The following is a 25,292-nucleotide window of genomic DNA, read 5'->3' as shown; positions in this document are numbered from 1 at the left end:
TAGTAGTATATATATATATATATATATATATATATATATATATATATATATATATATATATATATCATGCCCAAGGCTGCTTCTCTCAAGATTTCTAGAACTTAGAACTTCAGAAACGAATGAAAACGAGTCACTACCTACTACGCATAACCGAAACAGACAGTAGTTCCAAAATATCCAGTTAAACTTATTATAATTTCTCGTTAACATCATCAAGTTTTAATAAAATTATAGCAGCAATGAAATGTGTAAGTGCACACATCATGATGGAGATTCTGCCTTATCGGATTTAGCGACTTTACTGGTGCAATAAAATCACAAGGAACAAGTCGTGTACCTAAAATATATAAATTATATGGAAATATCAACAAATAACAACAAAACACCAGAATACTATAATCAGAAATTCAAGGAGCACACTTCTATACCACATATATCTTGGATAAATCTGCCAAAAAAGGCACATGGCGCCAAAAGTTTATTTTAATTTATCAGACGGTTTTGCATTTCAATACAGTAACGGTAATGGAAAGAAAAAAAGCAAAACATTCCTTGATGTAAAAGTTGGTAAAAAGCATGTTGGCCATTAGTTCCAGGTTCACCCCAAACAATGGGTCCAGTGGGAAAATCGACACGATTTCCATCCCTGAAAAATTGAATAAAGTATGAGTCAATTTAAATCATTGTAAGCTCGGATGTTATTTATATAATTTAAACACTCCAATGGTAACAGCCAAAAAACACTGACAAAACTGACCGCATTACAAACTTTCCGTTACTCTCCATATCACCCTGCTGAAAGTAAGCTGCGAATCGATGCAAATATTGATCATATGGAAGGAGAGCATGTGTTTCAGCTTTAAAACAATTGATGTAAAGGACGCCCAGTAAAGCCATAATTATTGGTATCTGCAAAAGGATGTATTGTTTCAAATATATTTCTTTAAATAAAATGGCTTTCGAACATTTTTGTCTCTGATTATCACAAGAAGAGAGCATCTTGAGTAAAATTCCTCTGGCAAATATATTCCTGTGAAGTAGACTGATGCCATTATCAAAAATCCCTTGAGTACCTTTCATATTTCGATGTATAACAAAAGGGGAAAAAACAAACATTTCTTTCAATTGGTTCATTAAGGAAATGTTCATCAGCAGCGTTTGCGCCTTTCAACAACTTATTGAAGTTATCGAAACCAATATGCACGGCAATAGAAAGGCCAATAGCAGACCATAACGAATAACGACCTCCGACCCAATCCCAGAATCCAAACATGTTATTTTCATCAATACCAAACTCACGAACTTTTGGACCATTTGTTGACAGTGCTACGAAATGTTTAGCAACTGCCGTAGGATTCTGTAAATACGACCACAAAGATTTCTTAGGCAGATGACAAGCCCTCGACTTCCTCAAAAACATCGCCATAAATGCTACAGAGCTTTACATACCGTATATGATTGCCGTTGATAGCTGTAACCGACTGTTTCGGTTCAGCGAACACACATAAAAAAGAATTCTAAATAAATTTAAAAAAAATTTACTAAAAAAAAAAGAAAATTTCTAATAAAGTCGAATACCTGTGCTTTGCTCAAGAACCATTCTTTAGCTGACGTGGCGTTAGTGATTGTCTCCTGTGTTGTAAATGTTTTCGACGCAATGATAAATATCGTTGTTTCGGGCTTAATTTTCTTCAGCACCTGAAAAGTCAAGAAAACAAAATGAAATTATTAAAAAAAAGAATGTTATTCTGCTGGAGATTTTCAGCGCAAGCATACCTCTGCTAAATGCGTACCATCGATGTTTGAAACGAAGTGAACGTCTGGTCCAATCTGATAATGCTTGAGTGCTTCCGTTACCATTAACGGTCCCTAAAAGGACCTTCTTCAGAAAACGGTGCCGCATATTTTAACAGAACTGAATCAAAATTTTCAAATCTCATAGAGTGAAAACAAACCAAATCAGAACCTCCGATGCCAATATTGACAACATCGGTAATTGCTTCACCTGTGTAACCCTTCCAAGTTCCACTGATAACTTGATCACAAAATGTTTTCATATGCTCCAGTACGCTATTAACATCGTTTGTCACCTAAAAGACTCATTCGACAAGGCAGAAAATCTTTCTACTTACCCGCTATCCAAATGAATTAAAGATAAGGGTTAATCATAGTGTAGGAATGACAAAGGTCAAGTAAGAAAACAAAAGAGTGGACGACCCAAAATTTCCAATTAATAATCACCTATAAGTGAGAGTCATGCGGTCTCATCATCAAAAACTATTAGACGACTCTTAGTAATGGCCATAGAATGATTATTTATGCAAGATCCACTCAGTGGGAGATGGTTATCTTGAATAACCAATAATAATCTCAACAGTCTAGCTGAAATTACTTGAGGGAATAAACAACAATAAATATTTCGGTAATATTTCACAAAAAACATACAAAACATCAAAAAATGGTGATCGGTAGAGAAAAAATGGCTTTACATTTTGTTCATCTAATGTCAAAGATTTATTATTAACGTTCCTTAAAGCGGTATGCAAAACGGCACGCCCTTCAGTGAAGTTGATCTTTTTCCCACTGAACATATCCTGTCGCATATTCAAAACGTTCCTTGAATTCGCCTAAAATAACTTTTCAGTTTCATTTTTCTTCAAACTATAAAATTATATTTATTACAAACATCCTTGATTATTTATTGCTGACAACTTTAAATAGTGATGTACATCCACACATATCAGTATATTTCCAATTTGTTTCTTTTAAGAGTTATTACAATGACAGATTAATCGCCAACAGAAATACTAACTAGATTGAACAATTTCTTCATCGTTTCTTCATTAATAATATTTTTTGAATAATCGAAGAGAATCGGTCCATCTGGTGTATCCATTGTCAAACTGCAAAATCTTTCCGATAAAAGGTACACAGTTTACTTTCCTGTTCTATGTTTCTAATGCTTCCAACTAACTAACCTGTATTTTTGAAACCGTTGTGAATCCTGCTTAAACAGATCAACCATTTTCAGATATTTACATTCTGATTCAAAATGCTGTCGGAGCTGTACAAATGCGGGATCCTTGTGGAGCGACATCCGATTTGCGATATGACGATCAGCTGTAACACACTTTGTATAATTTCTTAAAATCGTCTTAATTTATTAAAATTTATTAAACGACAAAACAACAAATAAACCAGGACCAAACATCATCGATGTTTATTTTAAACATAATAATTCATAGCCATAAGTGTACTTCAACAATGACTACCAAAAAGCCTTTCGCATTATAAAGACACATTGCAAGAGTATTTATAAATTTACTTTAACAGTTTTTCTTTTATAAGTAATTGTTGTCCGCAACTCATACCTCTTGACCTGTCGTTTAGTGAGGTATATTTTACATCACAGGTAAGCAAAATCAACTTTCCGAATGTTATGTGACTGTTTGCATAGCCAAAAATTCACTTTCATGGGTATGACTCAAACTGATTGTCATGCTTATTGGCAAGCGTATTTTCTTGGATCTCCTGTATGACTCAGTAGTTCATTACTTTCTTTCCTAACCACAACGGGACATTTAACGGAATGGGCTGTGAGATTGTAGCACAAAATGAAAGCCGGATTTTTAAAGCTAAATTCAAATAATCTCAATGGTTTTGAGGAACAGAAGACAAACAGTCATGTCATGCCCAGTAACCAAGCCGTCCTTCTCTTCCCATCCTTAAAATGCATGCAAAATTGGCGTGTGTATGCGTATTACACTAAAATCGATCCATAGTGTTGGGTTTTCATTGATGTAGTGTGTAACAGAACAAAACTGCTGGCAGAGAGTTTCACAGCTGCAACTCCATCCTCCCCTTATACTATTTCGCATATTGTTCAATTGCACTGTTAGCATGCTACATTTACAATGTTTCATAACACTTTTAATGCACACGGTCTCTCAAATTGACAGTATATTAGCCCTAGTATTATGTGAAATGCAACTCGAATTTGTAAGAATATTCAGCGGCAAACTATTTTGTATCCTAAATTATTGCAAAAAATTGTTGGGATTCAGATGGATACTGGAGGAAAATTAGTTTTCTTTCATCAAATGTGTTGCATGCTATGAAAGCAGGAGCATCTACTGTTCCCAGGTACCACACAAAGACATCAGGTTAAACCATGACACACTACCTATTCCCTTGACTGTTTGCGATGCTGAGGACAACAGCGTAATCATCGTTTAAGGTGCTCGAGGCTGAAGTTACGGCTGTACTTCGTAGCTCTGTTCGTCGTCTTATCAACCAAACAGATCGATACAACAAGCTGATTCGACTCGACCCGACCTTCCTACTTCCAATGTAACCCAATCAACGCTTATTTTTCTCTTTCTATAAGCAATATGATGAAACATTAGGCAACAACAAACGACAAAATTTGCATAAAAATTAGATCCTCAATTTCAGTTCATTCTGTTACCAAATTGTATGCTTAAACAAATACCTTGTCGAAATGCGAAATGTTTAAATGCTAATCCTGGTGGGACGTAACACTCTGTAAGTTACCAAAACCTAAGTTTAACTCTAGAAAAGAAAAATAAACACTGGAAGGTTTATATTTGGATACTTTGCTACGGCTCGAATAACCTTATTGAATATAGATGTATCATCTTAACATTAAACTGAATTCAATTACTTGGCAAAATTAAGGAAGGAAAACACTTGAAAATGCACATGTTGCAATTTATCAAATTCATTTGGGTCCCTTTTTACATAAACTCGATTTATCACTGCATTTTGAAATTAGTATTTCATTGTACAACATTTAAAAAATAATGGAAAACAAAGGACCGAACAACGAACTTTAAATTATATTTATTACAGATCGCTAACAAAAGCATAAACATTCACATTAGGTAGCTCATATTACTAGCTTACTTAATATGGTTTTTTAATTACACATTATTCATTCGACGACACATAAAATTAAGTGGCATATTCGAAACAACAATCCCCTTACCTAAACTGTGTCCCATACATACCACGTAACTCCTGGTTTAAACGATGCTTCGCAGCTAAAGATCGGATGAGTCACTGCTTTCATTCTTTAAGGCAAAAGCTATTCATTACAGGTTAGCGCTGTTGTTGTTGGGAAAGTTAGAGCTCAGTCTGTCTCGAAAATATAAGGGAGTTATCAAAATCAATGCAATATTTACACCGTGCCGTTGTTGAACCGTATGGAAGACATGTGTGTCCGATACATTCGCAACAACCTGTATGAAACCACCGCAGCATCGATGCACCAAGAATCTATAACGACAGAACTTAAGTCATTTATTTATACAAACAAACTTCAAACTTGACCCATGCAGAAAGAATGAAGGGTAAGAAAAAACAAAAAGGTAAATCACCAAACACTGTCGACTGCATTGCTTATGCGACATACATTTGTCAAGATAAACTACCGTGCAATTCGTTTCTCGGTGAGTCTTCTCCAGCACTTTCATATTTTGACCTGTAAATTCTTCATATTTTTCTCCTTGATTTCAACAGCTTTGACGGCTGAAGAGTTCAACTGTGCCAAGAAATACAGAAAAAAAGTAGTATCGCAATACATAGTACAACAGCGCAAGAATATACCTCTGCGATCAAATGAGTATTCGCGTAAGGCTGAGAATGTGTAAGTTGTGCCAACCTTATTCACTCTAAAACAGATTCACTTCCAACTGGATATTATTCATGCATAAATGTAATGATTTAATTAGTCAAGACTGACAGTAAAGGTGACATGCAAAATGAAGTAACATTAAATTGCCGCATATAACTTATTTTGTATACAAATTGCAACATGCAATGACCAGATACATAGAAGAAAAGAAAATGAGCTATTCTATTTATTGCAAATAAATTTCAAAATGCATTTCAAAAAAAAAAAGATACAGTGCGACTTTGTCGAAAACAATGATATCTTCATCATCCTGATCGAATCGATCAACATAACTGTTCAGGTGCAATGCCTCCTTGTGTGGATTACAAAGTCCTGTAATATAAAATGGACAAAGCTGAATTTCAACCCAGCAAATACCAAATTTACCACTGCACTAACACGTTAAACATTTCAATCGTTCTCCTACTAACTTTTTTATCTATTATTGATAGCAAAAAGAAAACAGATGAAACCTGAAATGAGGTGAGTAGTACTGTTAGAAAATCTAAACATCATTAAATAGGGTGTTGACAATATTGTTTTTTCAATCTTGGCAATGGTGCGCAGTGCTAAACTTGTGCAATGTGCAATTACACTTGCAGTACACGTTAAAATTCTTTTAAAATTTTTATTTGGAATTTCAACTGAACTTAGTTTTGGATTTTTGCGCAGCAACATTAACAGCTCCATCAGAGTATGTTTCTAATGATGCTTCCCTGGTGTAACACAGTATTTATCATAGTAAGCAGTTATATAGCATTTATTCACCGATATCATTTAAAAAATGCAAGAAAGATAACATACCGACACAAGCGCAGCATTGCATGTATTGCTTATCAAGGCACTGAATGCATTCATTGCAGCAAGAGCAGTTGTTATGCAAAATACTGTCACGATTGATGGAACAGTTACAAGCTTTCAGTAACATACATTTACTCACTCGAGGGCCACATTCTGTCTCGTTACAATCCAATGCTGCTTGCGAAAAATCCTGCAGAAATATACATAACACCAGCAGCAGCACCCATACGACAATATTCGCTACCATTTCATTCTAAATCATATCATTCTGATCAGTGAAACATGTTCAATAGACCTTTAGGTTGCTCATAATCGTCTTTACACTTAAACGATAAGAACGACTCTTCTCGACTCGAATAAATGTGAAGACCTAAGAATAATGTATCAGCAATAACTCCAATAACCTGATCGATCAAATAGAATAACATACTGAATAATTATTCAGTTTGACACTGGTGCTGTAGACATATTTCAATCCAAAATCTGAATGGAATTATATATTCAGGTCCGAACGATTTCTGTCCATTACTCACATATTCTTCCCTTCTTTATTGAAACATCAGAAAAATGAATTTGAATGCTTCCAAGAAGAACGACAGTGTAATATCAGTAAGAATTAGAAGGGAGTTAGATAAACGTAGCATGAGAAGTTATTTTCTCCAAGCTACTTTTCAGTGTTGAGATTTTTTTCGAAAAAGTTACGGGAAGTAAAAGTAGTCTGAAAAGTCATTTTATGTAGAAAAAACTGTCTGTAAAAGTCAAAATAAAGATTTGTTGGGGAAAAAGATTTGGACAGTCAAACCTTAATAAAATATTACCGGATACAGCGTATCCGTAAAAGAGACTTATTATCACTCCAACTATGCGGATAATATTAATGTATAGAGTAAAACAGAATACTGGGGAAAGAATGAAATATCTTGCAGCTTATTCTAACAGAAAAATATCAAAGCTTGAGAGAGCGGGAAGAAAAATGACTTCAGAGAATGTTTGCTAAGGACAAATTACTATTCTATAGTGTCCTTAGTCGTTAATTACTTCGCTTCCTACTGAAGGCTAATGATCGACTTATTCGACATATAGCAGGGCAGCTGACTGGAGATAAAACACTGCTGAACATTCGGTCCGTTCCGGTAAGCTGCCAATAATCAGTAACACCGTCAACATCATTTACTTTAATTTACCCTAACTCGCTCTAACTTATTCAATTCTCTCTCTTTAACTTATACATTACTCCGACTCTCTTTAATCACTTAGCTCTCTCCAATTCACTTAACTCCTCAGGAGAAACAATGAATGAAGGCAGGCACAAATGTGACGTGAGATACTGCAGATGTCAGTGGCTGTAGTTGTGAATGAGAGTGTTCGAAACAGGAGAGTGCAAAGATGTCGAAGTGTCACAAACAATGTATTGCCAGAGAAGGAGGGTTGCGAACTGGACAGATGTTTCCCTCGTCGTTGACTTGCTGCGTGGTACACGTACGTTTACTTTATTGGTAGGTATAGGATTGGGAAATCAAGTTGTTCGCAAATGGTTCTAAGTAGTTGGCAGAATTGAAGTACTCAAATAACCAATGATCCTAGTCGCTGAGATGTTATATACAGAGGTATTTGTTTGGATCAAGCCTTGTAGAGATAAGCTTTGAATGAGAAGTCAGGCGGTCACCATGATACTTTGTTGGACATATCATCATACCAACTGTCCAAGCCATCTGTTCCGGACATGAGGTGTGTTTACTTCGGATAGATTCATTCATTTGTCGTTCGAACGCTTCCACTTATTCGGTTTTGTATGAGAGTAGGGAAAATGAAATAGTTTGTTGCAGAAGTACCGCGGCATTAGCGTGTTATAGAAAGAATACTTGACCACTTGTCGGTCCAGAGAGAATTTATTGCATCTAATTTAATCAAAATTTCTATTTTTGGATTGGAAAATTTCTTCTAAAATTTTGGAAGTTGCTTTTGGTTCTTTGATTTTTTTTACCTGCTAGTTTTACTTTGAGTTATATGTAGGATTTTGGAAGTATATTGGGGATTATGTTAATATCTCAGATTGTTACTGGTTTTTTATTCAACTTTTTATTATACTGTTGGTGTGAAGAGTGAAAAAACTATGATTACCTAGGTGGAGAAGTACTTGGAAAGCGGTGAAAGATTATCAATGAAGTATGCAGTCAAAGTTGACTCATGGCAGTAATGTTATAACAATATGGTTCAAACTTTCATAGCTTTTCGTGTAGATTCGGTTAAAATTCAGGAGGAGATGATAAACTTCAGAAGCTTTCGGTTGCCATCTGTCGTCTCTACCTCGATCGAAATTTACTAGCTCACCATTTTCCCCATTTAAACATCTGCTTTTCATTTTTGTGATTACCCTATCCTACTAGGACATACATTTTGTGATGAGATTTACTTTTATTTTATTTACAAGTATTCCAATCACTTGTAAAATATATTTTAACATTTTATTGGCAAAATGTTAAATGTTAGTTTTGACGCCTATAATGGGAAAATAATTTGTTTCCTAATGTATACACAAAAAAGAGTGATACGAAGAAATGCGGAAAGATGAGATCAGAGTAAAAGACAACACAGTGGTTCCATTAAAGGTAACACTGGGCATTAAAACGATAGCAGTGCTCATCCAAGTCCATTTTTTATCGGCTTCCATAGCACTTTGGGAGATATGAGTATTTAGTGTAATGAGCTCGGGCTGAATATGAGAGATCTGTTGGGCATACTTAATCTTTATCGAAATTGGGACATCAATTTGTTGTGCCGCCTAGGACAGTCTATCTTATAGTGACTAAAAGCGCCATCATCGAGGACAAGGACCCGTACCCCTTGTGACGGCTAGCAGGACGGAGGAGTAAAACGAGATTACAACCTGATGGAGAGGATGGATATCATCTAACCACTGAACAGCTGTCTTTTCTTGCTCTGATTTCGTATATTCAAATTTGTATTGTATTTCCTTTCAACAACCGAACATTTTCATAAAGACAGAAGTGCTAGCCTCACGAAACATATAAGGACTGCACTGCTGCTAAGTGATCCCAAGAATTATTTTGGTGTTCTAAGGAGAGATATATAACTTTGTTTTGGAAGTTTTGAAGAATTTGTAATATCCGATCAAATAACGGTGAGCAATCGGTTGTCTGATCAGATAGATGATGTAATCTGATCTGACTGGATGGTTATCCGGATCACCGCATATATAGTATTCGAAATTCCATAACAGAAAAGGCACACAGAAATAGATAACTTTCCCAGAATTTTGCTGATGGAAACTTACCCATGTTGCATCAGATTAACAAAAACTTACTGCCATATTTATTTTCGCTCATATGCTTATAGAATCCGTCTAAGTTGTCCGCTCATTCTATGTACTTTAAATTGATTCGAAATCAGAAACAGAGGTTGAAAAATAGTCATTCTCTACCTTCAAGGACTTTTAAATTTTAGTTCCTGTATGATGGCTATGTCTTCTGCCTTTTTAAGCCATCGTTTTTCTGCTTATCTACTAACTCTTCTGTTCTCTTTGGCTTGTATCTTTACTTTTTTATTAGACTTCTGCAAAATTTTCAATCAGTAAACCAGTTCACCTGTTAGTGCATTTTTAATCCATGTATTGTTACTATTCAAAATTCATTTTCTCGCCATAACTTGAATTTCTAATTGAATGTCTCTGCTTGTTATTGCTTCACCTTCTATCATTCAAAAAAGAATTCGAACGAATTCAGTCCAATACTTCCGGACAGGGAAAATCGAGTGGAGAGCAAAAGAACAGATAGATGAGGCATGGACGAATAACATCCAAAGGATAAGACAGGAATCTTTTGTCGGACTGTTGTCTTTATTTCTTGGCGGCATCATGATACGATGTGTCGTTTTCCTGATCAGTTAGGTTGTTACTTTTTAGTGCCACAGAAAAAGTTAGCGAGGAGCATATTATTCATCCCGAAATGCCTCCTTTTGGGAAATAATATCTTGTGATAGAAGGGACACAGGAAAAACGAATTTTCCGAATTACCATATTTTTCTTCCTACTTCAAAATCTTCCTTTTTTAAAGATTCCGATTAATGGAACATTTGGGTGACGGAATGGATGAGGGTTGTGTAGGCCTGATTTTGAGATTAGGAGGTAGCAACGATTGCTTTCCTATAGGAAAGCTATCATTTCGATGTAAAATTATCCTAACAACATCAGGAGGTATATTGTAGAAAGGTCTATTATTAATAATGATCCGTGCTGTAAAGTATTTAAAAGGAAGTGATATGCTAGTTTAAATAGAATAGCTTTTTCGGAAAGAAGCGATAATAGCCCGTCCAGCTGTCAGGTATTGCTACAAGAGCCATTGAGATAGGCCTACATTTTTCATTTCAAAAAAATACAATTTATTATTACTGTTAAAAACTTGCGTTTAAACGCACTTGCTGTCCCGGTGACAACTTCTCAATAGTTCTCTTTTTTGTCTATATTTCCCTATGCTTCCTTTCCCTTAATTTACGTCTCTTACGACTGTAAAAACCCAAATATTGTTCAAAAGAGCGACGTGATACTCACGGACCAGTTCTAATCATTGTGTTGTCAATGGAGAGTATACATGGAAAGAGTTGCCTAACTCATGCTATATTCACCCTTTTTTTCTTTTTTTTTCCAATGAAATTGGCGATTTTTTTTAGGGAGACTTCGGATACCAATCTTTCTGAGTATCAGAATAATTTGTTCTGGGGAAAATTGGTTTATCTCAGCTGAGTTACCTGTTCAATTATAGCAGCTAACCAGAAGATTAGAATTGTAACTATTTTCTCGGTAAATCAAAATTATGCTTGTTTCGTACCAATATTTCGTTTTTTGTTTCATACCAATATTTCGGACCATTCCAGCTTATCAATTTTTCATGTTTAAATTTGAGATTACCTGTTGTTATAGTTCTTAAATATTCCGGCTATTGTGTTTCCTCTCTTAACACTGTGTCTCTATTATTAAGTATCACTGGGATTACATGAAGCTTATAGTTAACACCAGTATTCAATTATGAGGTTGAGTGCGCAGATGTTTGTAACAGTTTATATAATCTTAATGACCGTTCATCACTATCAAGTATGATCTCATTCTTGCCAGTTCCCTCTCGTTGTGTATTATTATATTTTCAAAAAAGGAAAAAAGAAAAATTGGATTTTGAAAACTGAAAGACGGGAAAGGGGAGAAAACGGTAATGACGGAAGGAAGACGAGGGGATAAGCATGTCGCTTACATATTTTGGGCATCAGCGTTTAAGTATTGTACGACAGATTGCTTTTGAGATTTTATGTTCGGCTAATTTGTAGTTCCAATGTTATAATGTCACACCGTAATTTGTTGATAACTTTTATCTGCAGTGTCAACTGTGAGATGAAACTATATGAAACTGGTTATAAAAAGCGTATGCAACAGAAAATTCAATTATTCATTGCAGTTGTTTTGATGGACAGCATTTTGTAACATTATCGTTGTTTGTACAATGAATGTGATAAGGCGATTCCTTTAGGATACCACTGGAGGGTGGCGAGGAAGGGAAGGAGAAATGTTTCTTTCAAGGTCTTCAGGAAATGATTCGTAATGGAAAATTTAAATTTCGAAGAAAAAGAGGTCTATCATGTATAGTGACAATTATGTAATTTTAGTGCTTTTACATAAATGAGTGGAAACGGGCAGAAAAGGGGTAGAGTAAATGTAGAGATGATGGTTCAGCGGGTGAACCCTTCACCGGATAATTGTATTTGGTTTACTACATATGCTTATTGGTCGAACGATTAGCTGCTTCTAATTATTAATCGGGTGAAATTTCTTCGATCTCCCTATTTAGCAACTTCTTTCCCTCTATTTGCATAAAAAACCGCAGTAGTAAGAACAGGTTTCATTAATGCCCTGAAACCTGATATAAATATTAGGGTAGTAGGATTTGCAGATTTGTGTCCATAGTATTGCAATTTGTCTTAAAAAGTTCCAAATTCAAAACGGCACTCTTCATATTATATATATGTATATGTATATGTATATTTTGGCGGAACGATCTGTCTATAAGAGTTAACAAGAAAATTGGTTAAGCGCAATGTTACCGTAAGGGACAACTGCGCAAATATAATATGGTAGGCTGCTTGGGATGATACATTTATTGGTAGGACCGAAAATTCGATTTTGACGTTACAGATTTCATGTAGTGCCTGTTTCCGTGAGATGTGGGAGTGAGGACAGTGTGATATACTTGTCAATCCAGCACTAATCACAGTGATGAATTACATATTTGCATTATTTGATCGGTTATCTTTATCTGCCCTCCTTTTTTCCTATTCGATTTTTTTTTCTTTTCAATATAACGCAAGAAACCTATCATCAAATATCGTAGCTTAACTCTACCAATATTTTTGAATTTTAAAATGAAGTTGGGAGGGGAGGGAAGATACAGGGCGGAATGAGTAATAGGGAAATGAGAGGCTCCGCAAAAGGTCTAGAGGCAAAAAGGGAAGATGAGAAGAATCGGCAAAGGGTGTCCATTGGGGGTCCATTGAGGTTCCCGCCAAGCAGAATGTCTCCCCTTCTCCTAGTCTTTGCCATTATGTGTGTACCAAAGGAGGGTGACAGGTCGGAGCTTTTGGAGGGCCCTATGAACGACCCCTCCACCTCATAGTTTGAATGGACATCACAGCTGTTTCCTTTCCCGCCTGCCTTTCTCCCTCCCTCCTCTTCACATTTCATTCCCCTCTGGCACTTATTTCATCTTTCCACTCACCATTTTTGCCGCAGACTTATCTTCCAGTGTGCGATCTTTCTGTTCATCGGTACCATATATCTAAGGTCCTATCTTAAGCAAAACGTACATTCTAGAAGTCACTAGTGAGCCAAGAGCACCTCATTTTATCACATCTCTCTGAGAAAAATGTATTGGACTGGAGAGATTAAGAATGGGATAAAACTCTCTTTATTTTCAGTCAAAGTACACAACTGCTAAATAACAGGTAATCTTGAAGTACCGGACAAGCAGTGAGGAGTTACCGAGAGGTGACTTCCAGGAGATTACCTCATGGGGAAATGGTAACAAAAGGAACAATTGCATAGCTCTTAACAACATATGAAAATTAGAGTAGAGAGAAGCGAAGGGGTGATCACGATGGATGCTACACCGCGCGCATAATGGATGGAATAGTTCTGAAGGAAGCTTTTTTTATACATTATCGTATGCTAAATTGCGTCTTGGTTTGATTCATCATTCCGGTGATACCGTTCAGTCAACTCACGATACCGCAGTATAGTAGGCAAGTGCTCCGCACAAACCATAAATTCCCAAATAGCGAATTTCAACGTCTCAGGAGGAAATCCTCTTCTCCCAGCTCATAGTTGTTTCTGATACTCATAAGTTTGAGGAAAGAGGGATATACGTCAAACCCGGAGTGTGAGATGACAGTGGAAATGGCCGTGTACTGTTCTCTCTTCCAGAAGATAAAATCGAGATTGGGCGAGAGGAGTGGAAAAATACGGGGAATCTCTGGGGAGATAATCCAATGCCAAGTTTTCTATGCGTATAGCTTCCCGAAAGCGCACGTGAAGTTTCGGAACAGGCACCCTTCTTGCATGATCATCGGCAGTATATGTGATTTGTCTCTGCGTCTGTTATTTGTTAGGACGTTCATTTCCTCTCGATGTGCAGAGAACAAAGCACGTCTCATCTTCCTCTTCCCCTCTTTTGACCATTTATTCAGCTGGCTATAGCATACATGAATTTTTGTCTCTTGTGTTCTCTTTTTCCCTTGTGAACTCTTTGCTATACATTTTACCATCTGTACTTCCTCTTAGACACAACAATGAAGCAGTACGTTTTCTCTTCTCTCGCAACATGTGGGGGAGAAAGCGAGAGACGGGCGGATCTAAGAGGAGGTTTGCCTGTATATGTCTGCCCTGTTGCTAGTAGCAGTTGTGACTGACTGGGGGGACCATTCCGATCCGAACTTAACTGAACGGAATGGTCCGGACTGACCGAGTGGAGGGACAGTTTTGAAGGGGTAGAGGAGTGAATTGTGAGGAGGATTTTTATGTGTCAGGTAATTATATTTTTGCAGGCATCTTTCAGGAGGAAGAAGGAACAGTGTAGGCCACACAGACATCATTCTGGGAGTTATCCTGGCTTGACCGCGATTACCACCATCACCATCTAACATTTATAGTATCACGGATCGAATGAGCCAAAAGGGTCGGTTGGCTGCCGGCCCTGGTTATTCTTCTTATTGCCTCTCGTTATTGTTATTCGTCCCTTTCTGTTATCGCCATTTGGCTCTTCTTACTGCTCTCATTATTAATACTGTTGCTCATATATCCGTCAGTGTTATTGTTGGCCGCATACTGTCCGACAGTCTCTCCAGTGGATATCCTGCGGCGAGTCACCGTTATGAGTAGCGCTGCTGACGATGGCGCCGATGAAGTGAAAGTCTTCCGCAGGTTTGTCCGATTTCACTCCGAAATTCCATTAGCCAGGACTACTAAGTATTACAGTAAATTGTGCTGTTGATGTCCTAAAGCTTTCCTTCGTTACATTTACCGGTTTCCGAAAACCATGAAATTTAAACAGGGGTGATCTGACAAGTGAACGAAGGAAGGGAGAAAGAGGAAAAAACGAAGGGGTTCTGTCAGCCAGCCTTCATGAGAAGGGTCGTTTTTATCGGCTTCCGGTACTGCTTCTTATTTACTTTTTCTTCTCTTCCGTTTGCTTTTCCACTTTTTAAGTGTTTGTAAAAGTAGGCATATGAAACCAGCTTTAGCGTCTCTCTGAAATTTATTTTACCAAATCTGTTCAGAAACATTCTGCGAAGAGGTTATTTCCAAATTGTCCATCTAGGCTTAGCTGCTTGTGAACTAAAATGGTACCATTAGTGCATAATTCTCATGTGTCACAGTTCTATTATCATTTTCTGGATCTCTCTCTCTCTCTCCCTTTCCACACATACAACAATTATGCCTTTTTTATGTTTCTGTGCAATACGTTGAAGATGGCTGTTGAAATCATACTTTGCCTAAAGTTTATGTAGGATTCTGTTGCTGTCGTTACTACTTCTCTTCTGTGGTACATATATTCGGAAAATTTTCTGTGAGATAATTTTTGTTACCAAAAAAATTTTTTTTGAGACATCATAACTGCAAAATCTATCAATATTTTCACAATTCTGACATAATACTTTATGGTTAAAAGACTAAAGCAACTATAATCTGCTTCTTTATACGTTGCGTAAATCGCACTTTTTGTCGTTTTACAAATAGTTTTCATTTATGTGGAACAAGCGACAAACTTCCATGTTTTATTTTTCAGTTTTCCTAATCTAGACTACTTGTGAAACTTTTTGGACGGAGAGTAATTTGTGTAGCTCTGGAATACAATATGACAAACTTTTCTTCCTTGTTTTCATCTTATCTGTCGAAAAATAGACCCTATGATACCTCCCCCTTGAAAGAAAACCTTCTGTCAATCGCTATTCTATCTGATACATATTGTCTCCGTCATTGTTTGTTAGTTGATCCTGACGTTTGACATCAAACCTTTATATTGATATATAATAGTGAATCGTAGATGTATGAGTTAGCTAACCCATACTTCACCTCATGTGAAAACCAGGAGTATAATATATAATATGTTGGTAAGATACAGTGAGGGCCTTAGGAATGTTTAGTTTCATCTTTTATTATCATTTGCCGTATTCAAAGTAAGACTTATCAAAAGCAGTGGGAATTGTTACAAACAGTTGTGTTTTGCAGGAATGATGCGGATGATGTAGAAACGGCGCAGTCGTCGCATCAGTTAACGGAGGACAAAAAAGATGTGGCTCTGGAAACAGAGCTGGAAACAAGGACACCATCCTCCTCTATTATCGGTTTGACTTTTGTTAGATGACCAATCATTTTAGCACCAGCAAGCAACGGTCATTAGTCAGCGAAATATCTAGAACCTTCATCTCGTTTACGAGTAGTTAAAACTGCTTCATAGAGTGCCAATGTGGTATAGAACTTTCTAAGTCCAACAACTCATATAGCACAGCTCAGGTCTGAATGGGAAACATTCTAAGTCCTGTTTATTTTGTTGGTTCTGAAAATCAATGTATGTTATTCCTGATTTATATTTATGTATACATAAATTTATATTTATATATGCATAAATTTATATGATTTATATTTATGTATACATAAAGTTGGAAATCAATGTAGCTTAATGTTCTCCATTTGGTTACGGGATAAGTGCTGATTCGTTAGCCTAAAACATAAGCGACAGACTCCCAATTTATACTTAATTTCCTTAGTTTTGTTTGGTTGCCAAGTTTATTTCAAACGAGCGACTTCATTCTAAGTAGCTAATGGTAGAGTTTAAAGATATAGTGAGGGTTATCTGGTGCAGTAAATTATAGTTATCCCTAGAACGAACGCTTGTGTCTTGTTCCATTGAACCTTGTATTGGACTCCTTGCATTTTGACGGAAATGTTGATTTCTAGACGCAATTTGTTTTTCCATGTCTTTTCGCTTCTCTATAACATAACTTATTATTCTATGTTGTGATTGTTTTTACCTGTCTTTGCTGTTGTGGATTTTTTACTCCCACATGATGTCACATGTCATTCATTCTTAGCATGCGCATAGTTACTATCCCTAGCTATGGCAGATTGCATTCATCCCAGGAACAGGATAAAATTGCTTCGCACTTCAGAGAAGAGGCACTTTTTTCCGTAATAACTATGTGTAATGTTCGCGCCATAGCTCATCTCCCCTTTTGTGCATCCATTTTCCATTCAGGAGTTGTTAGCATCACAGCTGCTAGTCTTTCCATTCTGTTTTATCTATCGTTTCCCTTTCGTGCATATATTAACAACGGTACGTTTTGGGCTGTATTATATAAGCAGTTTGCTGCTTCGTCTTTAAGTGAAAAGGTGGACATCATATAGAAAGTGGTAATATGATAACAGTGGAAAGGGGAGAGTGATAGCAAGTAACGGTGATGATATCACGGTAGAAGATGCATCATAATACTAGAAGATAGAGAAGCAAGAAAAATTTGTCTAAAATAATAAAAAAGGCCAGAATAATCTGAATGGTACAGTGGTGAAAGCAAGAAAAATTTGTCTAAAATAATAAAAAAGGCCAGAATAATCTTAATGTTACAGTGGCGAAAATGCTTTTTTTTGATATGGGAGTCGACATAACGTTTGAAACATTTTTTTTTTTGTGAGAGCATATGATAAGAACTCGAAATTGAACGGATTTGACGATAACGATAATTATACGATAATTTGACGTAATGTGCAATGGAAAATAACGTAATGAACTGCGATGGGAGGTTATTTATATCTTGTTTTGCAGACTGTAGTTTATGTATATGAAAAACTGATAGTTTTTTTGAGTATGGCACATTCTGTTTTTTGCAGTCAACAATGTGGCCTTATTAGAACTTCGCTCATAATTTGTATTTAACTCAATCCTCTAAAAACGGAGAAGTGGTAAATAGGGAAGAAGCCAGGAAAGGAAATGAGGTGGGCAAAAGTTGAGGAAATAAAATGAAGATAGTGCTTTATATTTTAATCCATTTTGACCCATTGTTAAAGGACTTTTATTTTTGGTTTTTGTCTTTCTTTTAGCAACAAATAGACCGCATTTCTTTTTAGGGAACAAGTTGTTCCTTTTTGCTTCTTATGTGCCCTCAGTGTCTGGCTTTTTTAGATTGAGAAGCGTTGTCTCTTTCTGATAATTTTTCTTGTATTTGTGAGCTATAGAATGGTCGCTGATATGGAATAAGCCATAATATGTAGAAAGTTATGGTCACTTCTGCTTGGAATTATAAGGATTTCTATGACGACATAATTTCCTTACCTAGCGACATTATCACCAGCCGTTTTTCCTCCTTTTGTTTTTCACTGGCTCTGATCTCCCTGTTTTAAATTAAAAAACATGTCACGAACTGCAGAAGGAGTCAAGTTTTTTAACCTGTCCATTAATTTCTTTATGATGGTGGTATTTCGTCACTCACGCAACCGCTTGTTTGTCCTTCCGCAAGAATTTCTCTGTTAATTTCTCCATTTGTTTTGTTTGATGATAACGCTCCTGTTGACTGTTGTTGATGCCACCGAAAAACATTTCAACAATAAGTCATATATGAGTTGCATATTTTGAGTGGGAATCAGGACTAATAATGAAGGAGCAAGTAATTTTCAAAATAATTTATTGGTTGACATTGTGAGCCTCCTTTATGAGATCACAAATGGCCGTATCAAACGTGAACTGTTGCGTTCAATTACGCATTGAATGACGATTTCATTGGAATCTTGAAACGTTCAGCTTGTTTTTATTAGGGTTTTATATCATATCTTAGACAATGTATCTAATTTAATGAGGTTTATGTTCCTTTTAGGTTCGAAGCCTGGCGCTTTCGTGAAACCATCGCCTACTTTTCCAACTTTTTCAGCAGCCACTCTATCTCCAACTTATGGACCGCTGCCACTGTTTTATCCATTCTTCCTACCGGTTAGCGTTTTACTCTGTCATGTCTCTTTTAATATTTTTATAAATAAAACTTGATTTTCACCCGATGTAAGTGAAAATTTCCAAAGAATATAGCGGTGTATTGAGATTGATGTTTTATCAAGGTGCAAAGGAGGGAAAGAAATTGAAAATAAACTTGAATTGACTTAATATCGTGTCTAGAAAATATAAGAATATGTCATTCCCCAAAAAGTGTAGCTGAAAGTTAAAGAACGATATTGGTACAATATTGCTCTTAGACTATCCCAAACCAGCTTAATATTTAGTTTAAAGGGATTGAGAAGGCTTTGTATATTTAGGAAAATGCAAATTGTTCCGTAACATATTTTCATGAATGAGTTTGTCGAACAAGCTAGAAATAAGCCAGAGGAAAGTGATAAACTAGGTTGTGAAAATTTTGCAATTAATAATGTAAATGCTGCTCAGATGAGCAGCAGAAACCTTGAAAAAATGTGTGAAACGAATGAAATGTGCGGTGTGGTCCCCGCTTTGGAATGAGCCAAAAAGAGCTCCTTAGATGATTGATGCGCGTCGATTATGTATAATCTTGGGCTATTGGAGAACTGAGTTATGGGTTAAGATTTGCTCAGAAACAGCAAAATGATTGATTCTACAGCAGCAAGGACTGAAAGCATATGAGAAGGAGGCTGAATACGATGAATGCCTGAAGGCTTGCCTTGTTTTACTCCGTTTCCGTGATTGAATGCACTAATTTTCGAAATTTACTCTTGTTATGACCAGTCTCTGGTGAACATATTTGCTTGATTGATGCACTGGAATATAGGCTTGATTATGTCTACGTATCAGAATCAAATAAGGTCTTTCTTCCCACTTCCCCTAGTTTTGTTTTGTTCCATATGTTAGAATGATTGAAGTTTCTTTTTCCTACACATCGTACTGGTATATTAAATTTAGATCTCCAAGTAAGGTTAGATAAAGGAGTAAAAACTTGGCTAGTTTGGTGGCTGTCTTTCATAAATGATTATTTACAAACTTCTAAAAAACTTGCGAATAGAAAAGTACACGATCAAGAAACAAAAAGCTGTTATGATATCGATAGCCTTGTAAGTTCTGTGTCATTAATCATGAATAGCTATAAGCCCTTGTACATAATGAAATGTTTTTGCAGGCGGGTCTTTGATGCAGATCATGAATCGTGGGAAGCATAAAATTTATAGATTCAAACGAAGGCTAGATCTTTTGAAGAAGGATAGACCGCTGTTGTCAGAATAGAGATCCGTTCTGATATAAGCCTACTGGGAGTGGATGAAAAGAAGTACACAAGAGAAAATCAAGTTTCCCAATTAAAAGGGAAAATTTTCTAGATGAAAAAGAAATGAAATTACAAAACAGTAGTGATGCATGCAATGATGATCCTTTCATTTTTAAATGCCATTTGTTGGATAGGATAGATAGTTAGAGGTACTAATCAGAGGAAAAGTGAGAAAAATTGAAAAAAATCATAGGAATGGAGGTGTAACATTAAATGGTTAAATCTGCAAAGATAGGTACTATTCAGAGAAACAAAGTGGAACAGAGCAGTTGAGGAAGGGAGGAGAATGCATGGAGAAGGAAACAAGTACAAACGATAAGGCCATAAAGTTTAAGCATTTTATGTATAAATGAACACCGCAGTCTATAATTTTCAGACTCTAGACGTTACATTTCCGTAAAAAATGTGCTAGTACTTGGCTTAATTATGCAGTAGATGAGCAATTTTTTATTTGCATAATCAAACTGTTGTTTAATCATTTATTCGAAGAATACTGATTATTTGTCCAACATTTTTTATTTGTTCAAAATTTTGTTTGTTGATAGAGAGCATGAATTAAAAATTTTAGTAGTGAAAATTTATTGGCAGTATTGTTTGAACTTAGGATAGGAAATAATGAAATCTGATTTAAACGTAAGGTAAGCAAATGTAAATGATTACTTAAATTTAGTAACCCGACTCGTCAAAGAAAGAACTTTTCAAAGCAGAGGTTCACGGTTGCGAAAGGGTGTTTTAAATGTTGGAATATTTCTTTATTTTTTCAAAATTTATGAAACAAAATTGGCAACACCCACCTTAGAGCGACAACGACTAGACTTTCATTGCAAGTGACTACGTGGTAGCTATACGTTTCTCCAGTTTGATATTGGAGAAGTAAGGGTACAAAAAGGAATAGGCTTTTTCATTTTGGTCTAAAAAGGATCACGGAGCATATGAAGTCAATGACTTGTCACACTTAAATCATTTTATTCTTTCTTGACCCTTCCAAATTACAAAAGATCAGAAGAGTTAGTGGTTTCTAGAGCAGAGAAGTAGTCAATTGTAATAGTAGTGTAAAATATATTGTCATCCTCGTATATCGAAAAAAGATTAGGATTTAAATCAAGAGGATTCCTTAGAATCCTTTTGATTTAAGTCCCATTATCTTGAGATTGAGAATTGACAGGGAAGTATGGATGTTATTGAAGTAATTTAATTGTGGCAGTTTGACTTCTCCCGATAATCGATGGTAGATTATTGTTATGCAAATATCATATAGTTTTACGAGATAGTGAAAAATATACTAATATTGCATTTTTTAACTACTAATTTAGTCAATGTCGTTATTTGTTTGAAACAGATTACTGAATTTCAGAATCAGGCTCCTTATGGTTTGCCGTTCGGTAGGATGCCCAGCGGACCGATGGATGCTCGTTCAATGTCGCCGACCTATGCAGCATTCGTCATGCAACAGGCGGCACAAACTATGTCACCAACCTTCGAAATGTATAGGAATTTCCCTTTTGGGCCTGCGTCTCCAAGTTCCCTATTCCAGGTTTGTGTGTTTTACTCGTCATAGCTAACGTTTTTCAGTGCTTTGCTATTTTCTCGAAATTGGGAGAAGGGGGGGGGGGGTTAATAAACTGGCGATATTAAGTAGTTGAGCAAACTTATCGCTGTGGTCTTAGTAGCTGGGTAAAGATGTTCTGGAAGAGGTGCGAAGTGGAGAAATACTGGCATGAGTCTATTGAAGGGTAGTGGAGTGGGTACAGCTACCCCCAAGGGTAACCCGTTGGCGGCAGCTACAATGATGCGCAATATGCAAAATGCGGCTGCAGCGGCCGCAGCATCTCCGCATCCACTGAATTCAATAAACCAAATGCGATTACCTCAGATGGGTTCACCGATCACCTCCATGGCCAGTAACTTAGCCCAACAGCCGAGTAGTAATTCACGTGGCAGTGCTAACAATACCAAGACTGCGAAGAGCGAAAGCAAACCGCCCAAAGTTAAGGTAGGTGTTATTTCAGTTTACTTGTTTCCAATCCTGTTGTAACTGCCCATTTCGTTTGCTGTTGCGATGAAACTGATTTTTCATTGATTCAGCTCGCCATTCACAGAGCATCAAATGAGCAATTGAAACTCGTTCAGTGTACTTTCTTATCAACGAGTTTTGAGTGAATTTTTCTCGTGGTAGTTATGGGGATTCACGTACAAGTTTTTTTTAAAAGATTTGTTTTGAAGAAAAAGAATTATTTGTTTACTGGAAAAATTTGTTTATTTAGCCACTTATAAATTCCAGTTTTTGTAGGAGCAGCACATCAAGAAGCCTTTGAATGCATTTATGTGGTTCATGAAAGAAAATAGGCCGAAATTAATGGAAGAACTAGATTATAAAGAAAGGCAAAGTGCCGAACTCAACAAGGTTACTTACCTAACTTAATCTAAATTCTGTGTTCTAAAGCAAAGTTCAGAGTACATGAAAAAGGATTAAGATTTTTTATGCGTGCACTTTACTGTCTTCAAAGGTATTTCATATTAAAGCAATATATTCGAAAATGCTATAGGAACTTGGCAGGAGGTGGCACGATTTACCAAAAGAAGAACAACAAAGGTATTATGAGCTTGCTAAAACGGATCGCGAACAACATATGCAGAAATATCCTGGGTGGTCGGCTCGTGAAAATTATGCGATCAATAAGAAGAAAAAACGGAAACGCGATAAATCTATTGGTGGGTGAGCTGCATCAAAATATATTTTATGTGTTCATTCATCATTCTGCAGGTGCTTGTAATCTAGTTTATTTATCATAAAATGGTAAGAAATTGCAGATAATGGCGAACAGAAAAAATGCCGGGCTCGGTTTGGTGTTGTAAATCAGGACCAGTGGTGTAAGCACTGTAAAAGGAAAAAGAGATGCCTTTGGTATCGCGAGGTGAGCTGAGCTTTAACTCGTCATTCACTTTTGATGTTTCGTGAATTGTGGATTAGTTGGACATATAAGCCATCTGGGTGTGCGGGTACCAACAGGCCGAAACACTTATTTGGAACATTACTAATTCCAAATGTTCGCTCTCTTTGCTTTCTTCATGATGGTGGTACTCCTACCCTGTAAATTGTAAGACTGTTATCAGCCCATAGCAGGATTGTAAACATTTGAGGTTGGCAGTAATATGCATTTGCTTTCCTTTTAAGTTTTTATGAAGTTTTTCCTAAAGTAAAGGACAAAAGAGATCAAATCAGCATTAGGTGCCGTTGGGGAAAGTTAGGCTTCCATCAGTACCCATTTGTTTTCACGTATATATTTAGGCATCTTCACCAGTTGGAGTGGTTTCCTCGACAACACCAGGAACCCCTGGTACTCCGTCTTCACTATCTGGACCAGTTGCGGGTGGTGTATTGAGCGGTCGTGATACTGATTCAGAAAATGATATGGATGCTGCAGCTGCCGCCGCTGCTGAAAGATCTCGGTCAATGTTAAACCAGGTACCGAACGAGCAGCAGACCACTCCTCTTATTTGCTAGTAGTTCCTTATTGTATATTTATCATTCTAGGCTGTTGTTGGCATCTATTCTTGTTCGTTCAGGATCAAGAAAATTTCCCTTGCATGCTAAACCACACTCCTATTGAATAGTTATTCGCTCTTTGTAGCGCTATACCTTCACATCGCAAGAGCATCGCGAAACGAAATAGGTCAAATTATTACGCCTTGAAGATCGATTTTGTCGTTTTCGTTTTCTGATCCATAATGAACGATGCGAAGGGGTATAAATGAAAGAACAGGATGACATAACCGATATTAGCGTTGGAGCGATCAGAAACATTTGAGAATTGAAAAGAATGTTGTTGCTTGTTGTTAGCCTTAGTTACATGCTTGTCCTCGTTTTAATCGTCGTTGGTACACGGTCTTCAAAGTTTGCCTTAAGCTGTTTTCTGATGCAATCACCATTCAGTGCGCTAATTGCTCTTCATTTTCTGATGATAATGTATTGTATAGTTTAGTGCCGTCTTTTGTCGTGAGGCTTAGCGTACCCATCTTATCATAGTGTTCTAATTGGATTATATGGGAACAATCTAATCCTATGGTGAGGGATAAATGCACTACATGTCATCCTACAGATGCAGATGCTCAGTCTTGCCGTTCCTCCAACAATGATACAAAAAATCAAAGCATATTTTGGTGACAGGAAACCGACGGTTATTTTCCATGTTATCCAATTGTAAGGAGCAGTAATAGAATGAAATTGTAGTGATATTTACGACGAGAATGGCAATGGCTTCTTCGCCATAAAAACAGGGTTCCTATTGCATATGAACACATCTTTCATTGTTCTTGTTATCGTTATTATCATAATTATTACTATTATGATCTTTATGGTTATGTTTACAATTACGATTTTGATTCCCATTCTTACTGTTATCTCATTTATGTATAATTCTCATCTTTCGTCCCTCTCTTGCATTTCAGATTAGTAATGCTTTGTCGACCGGTCAAAGCCCCACTTTAGTGACTGGCGTTTTCGACGACTCCATGCATCACATTGCATGAGAATGTCAGGAGGAAAACCAATTGTATTTACCTTTAAAAGGTCGAGTTTTAACCTGTTCTCCGGTAATCAGAGCTGAGCTTTGACAGGTCTAATTGCAGTAGTTCTCACTAAAATTATGCGGGAAGCTTTGATTTGCGTTGTATTTTTAAATACTGATATTTTTGTTACGGCATTTTCTCGTATTTTGCGCATTTGCCACTATGTGGACAGTACTGGGGAACAACTTTCTTCTGCGGCTGACTTTTTTTTCAGATTTGACCGACATGTCACTGGGATCGTTGTTAAACCTCAGCAATAACAATTTAATGAAGTCTGTGTACACAACTGATGGGAGCCAAACTGCAGTTTGGAACCATCAGTCACTTTTTTATCCAGCACAATAAACATACGTCGTTTGAAGCAAGATCGCATTTATTAATCCATATTTGAAGTAGAGAAGTG

The 25,292-nt window shown here is 36.6% G+C and overlaps 3 protein-coding genes across 3 annotated transcripts in view; 1 reads left to right on the top strand and 2 right to left on the bottom strand.

The window, feature by feature from the left end:
* The window catches only part of LOAG_17859 (glucose-6-phosphate isomerase), a gene marked incomplete at both ends in the record, with an annotated part of 5,079 nt that extends 1,710 nt beyond the window's left edge, over nt 1-3,369 (bottom strand). Inside the window, 11 exons of the mRNA XM_020450522.1 lie at nt 261-337; nt 522-646; nt 758-909; nt 1,115-1,357; nt 1,579-1,698; nt 1,777-1,869; nt 1,956-2,090; nt 2,490-2,627; nt 2,813-2,903; nt 2,979-3,143; nt 3,326-3,369. Coding sequence (XP_020305785.1) covers nt 261-337; nt 522-646; nt 758-909; nt 1,115-1,357; nt 1,579-1,698; nt 1,777-1,869; nt 1,956-2,090; nt 2,490-2,627; nt 2,813-2,903; nt 2,979-3,143; nt 3,326-3,369 — 1,383 coding nt within the window. The remainder of the gene's footprint in view (nt 1-260; nt 338-521; nt 647-757; nt 910-1,114; nt 1,358-1,578; nt 1,699-1,776; nt 1,870-1,955; nt 2,091-2,489; nt 2,628-2,812; nt 2,904-2,978; nt 3,144-3,325) is intronic.
* Nucleotides 3,370-4,749: 1,380 nt separating this feature from the next.
* On the bottom strand, nt 4,750-6,758 carry LOAG_01687 (hypothetical protein). Its single transcript, XM_003137225.2, has 5 exons — nt 6,500-6,758; nt 5,929-6,028; nt 5,629-5,693; nt 5,400-5,503; nt 4,750-5,298 (listed from the first exon to the last, which is right to left on the bottom strand). Exons 1-5 carry the CDS (start codon nt 6,741-6,743, stop codon nt 5,146-5,148), a joined length of 666 nt encoding a protein of 221 aa, XP_003137273.1. The 5' UTR covers nt 6,744-6,758; the 3' UTR covers nt 4,750-5,145.
* A 7,832-nt stretch (nt 6,759-14,590) lies between these two features.
* On the top strand, nt 14,591-25,286 carry LOAG_17858 (pangolin). The gene is made up of 9 exons (XM_020450521.1): nt 14,591-14,972; nt 16,281-16,396; nt 18,917-19,029; nt 21,675-21,854; nt 22,053-22,313; nt 22,611-22,724; nt 22,867-23,032; nt 23,132-23,235; nt 23,610-25,286. Exons 1-9 carry the CDS (start codon nt 14,923-14,925, stop codon nt 23,823-23,825), a joined length of 1,320 nt encoding a protein of 439 aa, XP_020305784.1. The 5' UTR covers nt 14,591-14,922; the 3' UTR covers nt 23,826-25,286.
* The last annotated feature ends 6 nt before the right edge of the window (nt 25,287-25,292 follow it).

The sequence above is a fragment of the Loa loa genome (assembly GCF_000183805.2).
Source record: "Loa loa unplaced genomic scaffold supercont3.140, whole genome shotgun sequence".
In the NCBI taxonomy this organism is placed as follows: Eukaryota; Metazoa; Nematoda; class Chromadorea; order Rhabditida; family Onchocercidae; genus Loa; species Loa loa.
Note: the sequence above shows the minus strand (reverse complement) of the source record. Positions and strands in the feature narration are given on the sequence as shown.

Bases quoted from the DNA above. Each gene is read 5' to 3' on its own strand.
- LOAG_01687 (XM_003137225.2), bottom strand. From the start codon at position 6,743: ATGGTAGCGAATATTGTCGTATGGGTGCTGCTGCTGGTGTTATGTATA. The intron at 6,029-6,499 runs GTATGTTATCTT...TTTATATTACAG, and splicing joins GCAATGCTGCGCTTGTGTCG to GACTTTGTAATCCACACAAG. The intron at 5,299-5,399 runs GTGATTTACCTT...CTGTCGTTATAG, and splicing joins AATGCAGTCGACAGTGTTTG to ATTCTTGGTGCATCGATGCT.
- LOAG_17858 (XM_020450521.1), top strand. From the start codon at position 14,923: ATGAGTAGCGCTGCTGACGATGGCGCCGATGAAGTGAAAGTCTTCCGC. The intron at 19,030-21,674 runs GTTAGCGTTTTA...ACTGAATTTCAG, and splicing joins TTTATCCATTCTTCCTACCG to AATCAGGCTCCTTATGGTTT. The intron at 21,855-22,052 runs GTTTGTGTGTTT...AGTCTATTGAAG, and splicing joins CTCCAAGTTCCCTATTCCAG to GGTAGTGGAGTGGGTACAGC.